General features: G+C 40.1%; 1 protein-coding gene across 4 annotated transcripts in view; it reads left to right on the plus strand.

Moving 5' to 3' along the window:
- BBS9 (Bardet-Biedl syndrome 9) overlaps positions 1-12,126 on the plus strand; it is a 469,951-nt gene that overhangs the window by 401,644 nt on the left and 56,181 nt on the right. For all 4 annotated transcript variants that reach the window (XM_068549287.1, XM_068549291.1, XM_068549288.1 and 1 more), the window contains one exon: positions 3,335-3,557. In XM_068549287.1, coding sequence (XP_068405388.1) covers positions 3,335-3,557 — 223 coding nt within the window. The remainder of the gene's footprint in view (positions 1-3,334; positions 3,558-12,126) is intronic.

A 12,126-nucleotide genomic window follows, 5' to 3' on the forward strand; every position in this document is an offset into this window, starting at 1 on the left:
TAGTACAATTGGTGTTCAACTTTAAAGGATAAAGGTCAGGTATGTGCATGTGGGGGGGGTGTGTGTGTCTGTGTGTGTGTGTGTTTAGACATTAAAACTGAATATTGGACTTATCAATTTAAGGGCTGTAAATAAAGGTAATGGATTCAAACACCAAAAAGGTGGTTAAAATAGCTTATCTTTAATGTACTTCTCATACTTGAGATTCTAGATTTCCACATAGTTTTGTTTCACATTTTATCAGGTAAGTATGCTACATGGTTGATCAGTGGATTATCACATTGCATTTTTAAGGCTCTTCTTTTGTCTCATAAACATTCCTTTTTATTATCATATTTGAGTTTATGTAGCAATTCAGGCCCTCCAGATAATAACCCTGTATTTCAGTAACAATATTTTTGAAGTATTGGCATCATGCCTCATTATATTAAAGAAATATCCACGCCAAATACCTAAACATGACATGGTTTTTGACTTGATCTGCAAGTTGGCAGTAGAAAAGGAAATTCTGTAGTACCTCTATATTAACCAAATGCCATATCTACTTAAATTATCTAATATGTTACTGTAACCTACTTATGAAAACAGTAGTTTGCTTAGGTGAATAATCTATAAAATAGTAGGAACTGTTTTAATGCTGAAATGACCACAGAGCACACAAATGCCAAATTATATACAAAGGATTTTTCCTTCTTATACTCCAGAGGTCGTCATCAGTGCCTTCAAAAACAACTTGAAAATATGTCCTCTCCAATGACATTTGGGTTACTATTTTGTCTTAATTTACCTCTTCCCATTATTATTGAAATACAATTCAATTTTAAATATTTGTCTAGTTTAGATTTTGATATTTGTATAGAGATGTCTTTGTAGTAACCAGCGGTTTATTATTCTTTAGTGGTTTGGGATAGGAAGCTGTTTTTATAGCCTTTGACATCTCATTTAAAAATAGTTAATTTGTTTCCTAATTTGCCATCTATAATGGGTCAATAGAGTAAAAAATCCTGATGTTGGCAATCAGCGGGAAGTTCTCTAGTGGATATATACAGAGTCTGCACTTTGGTCTAAAGAACCAGCTGCTTAAGCCTACAAGGAAGATGTGTGGTGAGTGTGGAAAAGGCCTGAGGCTTAATCATCTGTTTGCTCGTTGTGAATCAGGAGTGTGGTGCAGCTGCCAAGAGAGCAGAGGCAACCAGAGGCCAGGCTGGCAGTGAGAACTCCCAGTAAACGGGTGGCGGCTCTTTCCACCCTGCACTCCCATCCCCAGCCTGGTGTCTTGGGGTCAGTTTGGGGTTCTCTAGTTAGCTGTATAAATGTTTAAGTGTTTAAAATTGGAGCTCATTCAAAGACAAGTGGTCAGGATGGAGAGAAAACTTGAAACCATGTTTATATAAGGAAGAGCTGGAGGAACTGAGGATGTTTATTCTGGAGGAGAGGGTACAGAATTGCTGTCTTCACAGATATAAAGGGCTGTCATGTAGAAGAGAGGTTAGATTTATTCTGCATGGTGCTGGAGGATAGAATAAGGGCCAACGGGGCAGATTTTGGCTCAGTTTAGGAATAGCTTTCTGCTGGTTACATATGTCCCTGAAAGGAGTGAACTGCCCCCAAAAGTAGTAATTTTGGATCTTGGGGACAACCATACCTAGGCAGATGGTTGCTACTGTATTCCAGGGAACGTCCCATGAGACTGGACTAAAGATCTCCAAAGTCCTCCCAATGCTAAGGTCCTAGTTCACCATCTCTCCGTCCAGCAAACACATTTCTTGACCAAGCACAGTGCTAGGGGTGCGGAGACCTCCAGGCACTGGAGAAACCAGGCATGCAGACAGTGGCCACTGCACAGGGTGAGGAGTACAGTGATGGACATGGGTGTGTGAGGTCTCAGAGTCCCGGAGAGGGCCCACGAATGCGATGCTTGGATGGCAGTGCCTGAGCTGAGTCGTAAGTAGTAGTTGGCCAGGTAACAAGTAGAGATAGGGCATTGCAGCAGGAGGGCCGAGCATGTGTAGAGGCCAGGGTGAGAGTGGGGGTGCAGATGGACAGGGAGAGAATAAAATGGAGCAGGAGCTGGAGCAGAAAGTGCTTTATATGCTAAACTGAGCATTTGGCTTTAGGAGTTGACGTTTAGGAATAATGTAATCCGATTTGCATATATGAAAGGTGGCTCAACTGATAAGGTTGAGGATAGAGTGGTACCAACAGTGAAGTCACCCAGGGACTCCTCTCTGCGTCTCAGGTTTCTCACCCCTTATGTGAGGGGCTTGGACTATTCTGCAGTATTCTATGAGGATAGTCATTCAGTATCATCCTTTATAATTTCACTTTGATTGTCAAGCCTGTGGTGTTCTAGGTCTCACCAGCCTCTGGGTACAAATGCAATCACATTGGCAATAATACCCAGATTTCATTCACACTTCTCTATTTTGCTGCTTAAGACCTCCAGACCCCCCGAAAATCATATCCAGTTATCTCTGGGGCCCCCTGCGGATGTCCGATGGGAGAGCATAAGCTGACCCCTCCCGCTTCTCATTCTGTTGTTATCTGAACCCACCTGAGGGTGGTGCTTCCTCATGCCAATCCTCTGTGATGACACCGCGGTCCCTGCCCGCCATAGATATCCCTAGAATTACAGCTTGCAGGGTGCCAAGGTGACACTGCACTCCTCATGGTCTTCACTGCAGCCCAGCCACACTGTTCCCAGCAAATGGGGGTAAACAGCTCACTTCCTCACTTCGTGTCACTTTTTGTCACCTGGGCACGGGAGTGGGACTGGATAGGCTTGTGTCTCCCAAAATCCCTCTTGACAAAGCTCCTCTGGTTTTGGCCTGCAAACCCAAGGCTGTGGGACCAATAGCTGAGAGAGACATCAGGGTTTTCTCTCCATTCCGGTTTCCCCCAGTCTCCCCTTGTCCTGGCTGGTTCTCCTTCAGCAGCAAAATGAACTATAATCCTAGGGCTTCACTCTCTGGATCATCAGACGTGCGTACACCTGAGATGATGATGATTATCGTGCCTGGCACAGGGCTAAAAGCTTCTCATATACCATCTCATTTAATCACCCCCACCCTTGGAGATACATATTATTAGTATCCTCATTTGTAGGTGAGGATGAGGCTAAGAGGAATTAAGTAATGTGCTCAAAGTCAAACAATTGACAGAGCTAGAATTTAAAACCAGACTGGTCTGGAATATTCCAGACACCAAGCTCTTAACAAGTCCCCAACACTGGGACATAAAAACACTCATAATCTTATAACTTGATTAACAGTAAAGTGCTTACTTTGCTCATTTGTCATCTATGCATAAATTCCAAATTGGCTTTTGCATCCAGGGCTGGGAAGAAACGGTGGATGCTGCTATTTCCCACCTTTTGAAGACCTGCCTATCGAAGAGTTCCAAGGAGCAGGCTTTGAACCTCAGCAGCCAGTTGAGCATACCCAAAGACACAAGCCGATTGAAGAAACATATCACCTTGCTGTGCGATCGATTAGCCAAAGGTGGACGTCTCTGCCTAAGTACTGACGCAGCGGCTCCGCAGACCATGGTCATGCCAGGTAAGAGCTCCATTCATGCTCCCAAAACACAACTGTACTTTGGCCAAATTAAAGGAATGTGCCTGTGGTTGTACTTGGGGTTTACATTTCATATTAAAGTGATGATAGCCAAGAAAATTGCTTTCACGTTTCCCCTCAGATATCCCAGGGTAACCACTTAGATAAATATTCTTGGGGTATTTGCTTGCTAGACATTTCTAGAATGGTATGTCTTTTTTCTTCCCTCTGCTTTTAAATATATGATCCATTTTGTTTTGCTTCTAACCAATAAAAAGTGGATTAGAGAATAAAACTATTTTTAAGGAAAATTTTACTAAATGTGATCTCACGATACCGTATTTCATAAATGTAAATAGCATAATACAAGCAGCTAATATAGTCCAGATGAGTCCCATCCCTTCTGCTGTTTTCCTGGTTGTGGTCACCAGAATACGGGGGAAGAGACAAAGAAAAAGACTGGAGCTCAGGAGACATGAGCAGGCTTCAGGGCTGAGCCCTCTATGTGCCAGGGGGAGAGAGATCCCGGTTGCCCAGACCTGGGCAGTCAGTGATGACCATGGGCATCCAAGTCAGCCCTTCCCACAGTCAGAGGGGCTGAGCCGTCAATAGCGCTGCATTCGGTCCTTTAGAGGCCACAGCTCCCAAGTCCCGCTTAGCTCTACTTAGTGTCTCTCTTTATGGCAGCAGCAAGGAGCATAAGTAAATGAATTTATTAAATGCAGCAGTGGTAGCATCTATTTCCTCCTAAAGCAAGGACCATAGTATGGGAAGTGGTGTGGAGTTTTTCATCTTCCTCCTTACATGTGTTTCGTACACTTACCGCCCGCCCCCCCATGCTGATGTTACTGCTCATGTGACCTGGATATGTTTGTTAACTTTCCAGAGTCTAGTTTCTCCTTTCAAAGTGGGTATAATAATGCCTTCCTTGTTGCCAGGGCATTATATGTTTGTAAAGCACCTAGCACAATTCTTGGAACAGAGATACACTCAAAAAATTCAAACTATAACTATTACCATTGTACGGATGTATGCATAATTCACCTTATAAATTTGGGGTGGAGAGAATGGCCGGCTTGGGACCATGGGATTCTGTATTCTATGGTTTGAAAATTTTTTTGCCTTAATCATACACAGGCAGAACCTAACTTTCATTCCAAAATAATATTTCTAATATGGCATCTCAGAATAGAATTGCCTTCCTACATAGAAACAGTTCTAATAGTTTGTCTTAATTTAGATCTTCTTCATCTTGCCCTTGTTAACATCCTCCTAACTGGTCCTTGGGCCTCGATTCATCCATCTCTGTCCACTGTTAGGATGATTTTCCTAAGAAATAAATATGTAGGCTTAATGAGATAGTAAATGAAAAATGTTCACTATAATCAGCAATCAGTGTATGGCTCTCCCTCCTTTCTTGCCAATTAGAGAAACAAAGGAGGCTTGAGGGAGAAGGCCAAATACATAAAAGGGAAAGCTTAAAAAGAGATGGATTGACCCCCTGATTGGCTGGTGTGTTTGTCAGTGCAGGCCTCGGTAGCCCTGCGTTCTCTTCCCCACATCCTTGTTGGAGCCTCTTTGGGAACAGCCACTAGGAGTCCGGTGGCATTGCTGTGAGCAAACACCTGGACACCTGGAGAGAAACGATGCTTCTTTAGTCACATTTATTGATTATAGAACTTTAGACATTTGTTTAAATAACTAGATTTGGAAGCAACCTCAGGGCTGTGTCCTTAGAAACCCTTGATGTAAAATTTCTGAATGTTTGGAAGGAAGAGGCAGAGGAAAGGAGGAAGAGAAGGAAGGGAGGGAGAAATGAAGGAAGGTGGAAAATGTGTTTGTTCACAAACCAGGAATCTGGAAGCCAGGTGTGTGCCTGTCACTCTACTCTAGCCAAGTTCATCCCGTTGGAGAGATTGAGGCTGTGTGTATTTGTTGCGGTCATAATTGCTTGCTTTTACTTAATGATGACCTACTTTTTGACTTTAGTTGAGTGACTGTCCCTCCCTCCCGCCATATCCAATCATGATAGCGAGTTCTTAAAATTTGTTAAATCAGTGCTCTTCGTCATTACCATGCTCCATTATTGCCTATAATACCTTTCCTCCATAGAGCTCAAATTTTTCACATACTTATTTCTGTACTTAACACGTTTTTGAGGTAGAAGAAACATGTAGAATTATTGCTGTTTTACAAATAGAAATGGAGTTAAGGAAAGCTAAATATCTTTCCCGGAGTTACATGGTTACCGGAAGGGTTAGGTCTAGAATCCAAATCTTGTAGCCCACTGTGCTTCCCTCTAGACCACACAGACCACACGGTACAAATATATTTCTAGCCAGAGCCTCCTCCTGTGTGAGCTATTCTTGATCTGGCCTTGTTTTCACTTAAATTGGCCTAGGATTGTGGGAGGAAAAGGGCAGAAATTTCACACAGTCTCTTTTCTTTGCTATGAGGAATATAATAAGGATTTACCCTGTATTTGCTTTGTGCTTAATTTTTATTATCTCAATAGGTGACATGGTACCATTATTACAGAGATTATTTCTGCTTCAAACCAGTAGTTGTGAAATTTATGATGTTTAGCTATAGTACTTGTTTCAGAATATGTGAAGGTAAAGTGGCATATTAGAAAGGAGTAGATTACTGAACACATAAGCATACAAGCATTTTTCACAGACATGATCTTTTTTTAATAGCTGGGCAGGAACTCAGAAATCATCTGGTTTACTTCCCTCTCTTGATAGCTGAGGTAACGAAGGCCCTAGGAAGATGAAGTGACTTAGTGGTTGATATTAAAAGGCAGGGGTGTGTGTAATTTTACCATGTTCCCTATTAAATTGCAGATGAATCTCAGAATAAAAAACTCTTCGTCTTCTCTAGCCTCATGACTTTATGAACCCAGCACCTTGGATGTGCCCTTTCTTTGCTCCAGTAAAGGCCATCATGACAACATCCTCCCTGGTGTCCAGAATTTGAAAATATTTCCCACTGGGAATTACCTTTTGGACTTCTTTGCCTCGCATTTCTCCTGCTTGCCTTTATCAACCTTCAGTTTCTCTATCAGGATTTAGCCTAATCTTTATTGGGTATTCTTTTTATTACAGAACCATCAAACTTGTATTTTTCTTATCTGTACCTCTGTATTCACATCTTTCAGCTGGGGAATATTGCATTTTCATTAAATGTCTTTTTTCTAATCTCAGTGGTATGTATTCTACCCTTAGAACAAGAGTTACAGAGGGCCACCAGGGTAGTGTTTAAAAAAAAATCTGAATGTGAATGCCTTTAGTTGCCTAGCTGGTTTAATCATACCTATTTGTTACTTGCTGCATCCCTGCAGGTGCTTGAGGCTGAGGTTTACCTTAGATTGCTAGATTGATTAAAGTATGGAAGGTTCGAGACTAATTGGTATCAGAAAAAGACCACCTGAAACTGGAACCAACATTTCATTGTTTTCATTAGGAAAGCAAAAGATTTGTTTGAAAAAGAGTAAAATTAAAATTAACAGTAAGTTTATCATATATTTGCCAAAATTTATGTTATGCCTGCAATTTTGTGCCAATTCTTAGATACAGCAATGAAGGAATTGCGTGAGGTTTTTGTTTTTGCTTTGTTTCTGGTATGATGATGGACACTCAAATTTGGCCTAACTAGCACCTTCACAAAGAAGGTAATTTTTAGGAAAAAATATTCCAAGGCATTATCCATTTTCCTAGGGGTCTTTCTTTGATATGCAAACCATTTTCTTCAGAAACATCTATCATGTCATCATTCTAGCCAATTTTCTTCTCTTTGTTGTTAACTGGACCAATTGCCAGATTTTCTTTCTTTCTTTTTTTTTTTTTTAAACATCTTTTTTGGAGTATAATTGCTCTACAATGGTGTGTTAGTTTCTGCTTTATAACAAAGTGAATCACCATATACATACACATATATCCCCATATCTCCTCCCTCTTGCGTCTCCCTCCCACCCTCCCTATCCCACCTCTCTAGGTGGTCACAAAGCACGGAGATGATCTCCCTGTGCTATGTGGCTGCTTCCCACTAGCTATCTATTTTATATTTGGTAGTGTATATATGTCCATGCCACTCTCTCACTTCGTGCCAGCTTACCCTTCCCCCTCCCTGTGTCCTCAAGTCCATTCTGTACATCTGCGTCTTTATTCCTGTCCTCAGTTGCCAGATTTTCTCCGGGTACTGTCCTTGCATGTGATACAAGCGGTTCTCTAATAACACTTTAACTGCATTGCATCTTGCATCATTTGCAAGATTTGTAATTTCCCTCTGCAACCCATTTATGCTGTATTTGCAACAGCTTCCAACAGTTGGTGAGAGATGAACCAATACAAAAAGTTGATAGCAGATGGGGATTCCTCTAGTGTTAAATGTGGAAAGATACTGGAGTAGAGACTAAGTTTATAAGTGGCCAATTAGTTTTTGAGTGAATATCTTTGTATTATGCTTTTGCTTTTTTATGAGTACAATTGGGATAATTAGAACATCTATAAGTAGGAGAATCCCCCCTCCCCCAAATTATGTATGTAAGAATTTAGAAGGTGCTAGCCTGAATTCTGATCTCATGTGCTAATGTGGCATTTCAAAGCAATGGAGAGAGGACAAGGTGAATTAATTGAAAAATGTTGCTGGGAACAGGCCAACCATTTGGAGAAAAAATAGTTAGATTCCCTAACCCATTCTGTGTGCCACGATACATTTCAGATGGATAAGAGATATAAATGTAAAAAAAAAAAGGAAACACAAAAACACAGAATGAAATAGAGGTAGATACATAGGTATGGAGGTGCAGGATAGGTCTTTCTAAGTAAGTCAGCAAAGGCAGAAAGCAAAAGACAGAGCTTCAGTCTCACAATCTGGTCCAGAAGCATATAAACCGAGGTGTGTGTTAATGATAATTATCCTAGGTGCCACAGTTATAGGTGGTGTCTGAGTGTCCTCCTGCTATTTCCCTTCCATATAATGTGTACATTTTCCTACAAATAACGTATATAACTTTTGTAAAAACAGACTGTGATAGAAAATGCCAACAATAAAATGACTATAGTTGTATCAGAAATGGTGGTAAGGAAAAAACAAGGATTGGTTTCATAAGTCAGGAAATTAATGACTTTTATGTTATTCACGGGCAATGACCTGTGTTTATGGGGCTTGTCTGTATTTCAGTTCTGATAAGCAAACCCAGGTACTTTGCAGGACTTTGTGCAGCTAGTTTATGGATTCTGCCTCCTTCCTACCCCTGCCTCTCCTCTCCGAAAGTAGGCCAAATCATGCAAGTTATTGATCTCTGAGCACTTTTTAAACCTTTTCCCAAGTGGCTTCATAATTGCTAAATTGGGTGAGCACTTTGCCTACAACCCCCTTGACTGCTCTGCAGCCTTTATCAGTGAGACCATTTCCTTCTTAGAACGTTTTCATTCCTTGGCTTCTCTTTTACTGTTGGAAACTGTTCCTGGCCCCCTCAGGCTTGTCTTTTCCAGTCTGCTTTGTGCCTTCTTGTTCCTTTTTGTCTCTTGACTATTGGTGTTCCATCATTATGGTCTCCTGGACAATCTGATCCAACTACCGCCTGAATTCCATGTGCTTCTAAATTTGTGCCTTTCTGTCTGGCGTCTTCCAGGTTTCACATGTCTCCATCAGTACCCCATAGTCCTCTCCAATTCCACATGCCTGAGTGAAACTCATCTCCTACGGTGCGCCTGATCTCAGTCGATGATATTACCCAACGCCCAGGCCAGTGTCCTCAGAAACAATCTTGAGTCTGTTTCCTTTCCTCTCCATGTTCAGTCAGTCACCAAAACCTGATGGTAGCACCTCCCAAATATATCTCTTTTCACTCTCCACATTGCCATTACATTACTAATGCTCTTATCTCCTATTCAGACTACTAAAATGACCTACCAATAGTCTTCTTGTATTAAAAATCCTCTTTTATTTTTAGTACTACCATCAAAAACAAACAACTTATGAATGTTCATATCAACATTATAATCAAAAAGTGGAAACAATCCAAATATTCCTCAAATGATGAATGGATAAATAAATATAGTATATCCATACAGTGGAATATTCTTTAGCAATAAAAAAAACTACAACATGGATGAACCTTGAAAACATTATGCCGAGTAAAAGAAGCCAGTCCAAAAGACCATATATTATATGATTCCATTCATATAAAATATCCAGAATAGGCAAATTCATAGAGATAGAAAGTATATTAGTGGTTGCCTAGGCCTGGGGGTGAGGTGGGCATGGGGAAGTGCATAGTGATGGCTAACGGTATGGATTTTCCTTTCTTGTAGCTAAATCTGTATACATCCATAATGAATTTATACTTTTCCATGAATATGAGTTTCTTTGGAAAAATAGGGATCTGGGTATGTTACTTCTCTGCTTGAAAATATTCAACAGGTGTTACCTACCACATTAAATCAAAAGTTCTAAGCCTGAAATACAATGCTCCTTACTAAATAGACCCACATTATCCTTCTACCCTTATATTCTGTACTTTCTTCCTTAAAATCCTTTACTAATACTGAATTTCTCAGTATTTTCCATATACACAATGCTTTGTAAGCTTCTATACTTTTAAATAGTTTCTTTGACTTAGAGAGTCAGTCTTTAGCTGGTGGTAAAATTACCACTAATTTCTGAAGACCCAGAAGAAATGATATTCCACAAAGCATTCGTTGGCCTTCCTGGCACTGCTAGTTCCTCTCTGTGCTTCCCTGGTCTATAGTCATATGGCTCTTACAGTACTTATTTTAGGGTACCATTGTTTAATATTTTTACTTCATCCCTTACCACTGTATTAGTTTGCTAGGGCAAACTAATAACAAAATACCACAGGCTGGGTGGCCTAAACAACAGAAATTTATTTTCTCACAGTTTTGGAGGCTGGAAGTCCAAAATCAAGGTGCTCATAGGTTTGGTTTCTCCTGAGGTTTTTCTCCTTGGCTTGCAGATGGCCACCTTCCCTCTGTGTCCTCACATGGCCTTTTTCTCTGTGCATGCACACTCCTGGTATGTCTTCCTCCTCTTATAAGGATACTAGTACTTTTGGGTTGGGGCCTCACCCTCATGACCTCATTTAACCTTAATTACCTCTTTAAAAGCCCTATCTCCAAATACAGTCATATTGGGGGTTAGGGCTTCAACCTGTGAATTTTGGGGAGGACATAAGTCAGTCCATAATACCTCCAGATAGAAAGTGAGTGCATGAAAGACTCAATATATTGCTATATTGTATTCTTTTTTGTGAACACAGCATCCTACTTATGCCTGGTATATATATAGTTGATGCCCATCATATATTTTTTAAACTTCTTATTTTGAAATAATTACAGACTCACAGGAAGATGCAAAAATACTACATAGAATACCATGTACCCTTCATCCAGCTTTCCATAATGGTGATATTTCATAGACTGTAGTATAGTATCAAAAATAGGAAACTGCCCTTGGTCTACCTTATATTATAGAATGAATCAGTGGAGCTGTTTCGAAAGAGGCTAAGTCTTGAAGTAAGTGTGAATTTTAGACTTTTAGAAAGGATAGTGGCAGATATTATAGATAGAGTTGGTGATCTAAGCAAGGAGGTATGGGTCTGTAAGTAAACTGGTTAAGTTTCAGATTAGAAATCCAGTTTGGTAGATCAGTAAGCATCTTTTGATATAGGAACTTGAAAAGCTGGATAAAAGAGATTGAGCATGATGCAAATGGTGATGGAAGCTATTATAGATTCTTAAGCTATAAGTGATTTATGAAAAAACAGTGTTTTGTTCAATTTAAAAAATGGTTTAAAAAACAAAACAAAACAAAAATAATTCCCAGTGTTTTAGAAATACTAATCTGATGGTGGTATGCAGGATAGAGAGAAGTATGAAGAATAGGGAAGACTATAGATAGTTCATCAAGTTTTTTAGTTGCCATTGATGGAAATGATTAAGTTTGTAATTTTGTTATGAATAATGTGCTTCATTTCAAATACAGTGAGCTTGAGATGATTAAGATGCATCCAAGAAAAGAAATATGTCAATAGCTGGATCTGAGGGATTTGAGTTGAAGGGAAAGATTAAAGCTTGAAAGTAGATTTTAGTATCCTCAGCTTAGAGGTCATCATTGCAACTTTGCAGTTGGATGAACCCTCTGGTAGTGAAGGCAGAAGCTGGGGAACACTGGATTTGGGACTTATCTGCAGAGCCAGACAAGAGGTGGATTCTACAGGGAGGAAGTGAATTTCAAGGAATTCCCAGAAGAGGTTGTGTCAGTACTATAAAGGACAGAAGAAGGTCAAGGAAAGATCCTTCTGTAACTGGATGGAACAGTTTAGGAAGGCAGATAGAAAAAGAAGTAAGTAGGCTATGATCAAGATTTTTATTTCTTTTCTTTTTCTTCTCTTTAGAAAAGATATTTCGAGATGTTTGAAGGTCAGGGGGTGGTGGCAAGATGAGAGTGCTAAAATCCAACATTCATGTTAAATGGAAGGTTTGAGGAGGCAGAGGAATAGTCTAGAATACAGGTAAACTGAAAAGAGTTAGTATTTGAGAAGAGA

This window comes from Eschrichtius robustus, chromosome 8, assembly GCF_028021215.1.
Source record: "Eschrichtius robustus isolate mEscRob2 chromosome 8, mEscRob2.pri, whole genome shotgun sequence".
NCBI classification, from domain to species: Eukaryota; Metazoa; Chordata; class Mammalia; order Artiodactyla; family Eschrichtiidae; genus Eschrichtius; species Eschrichtius robustus.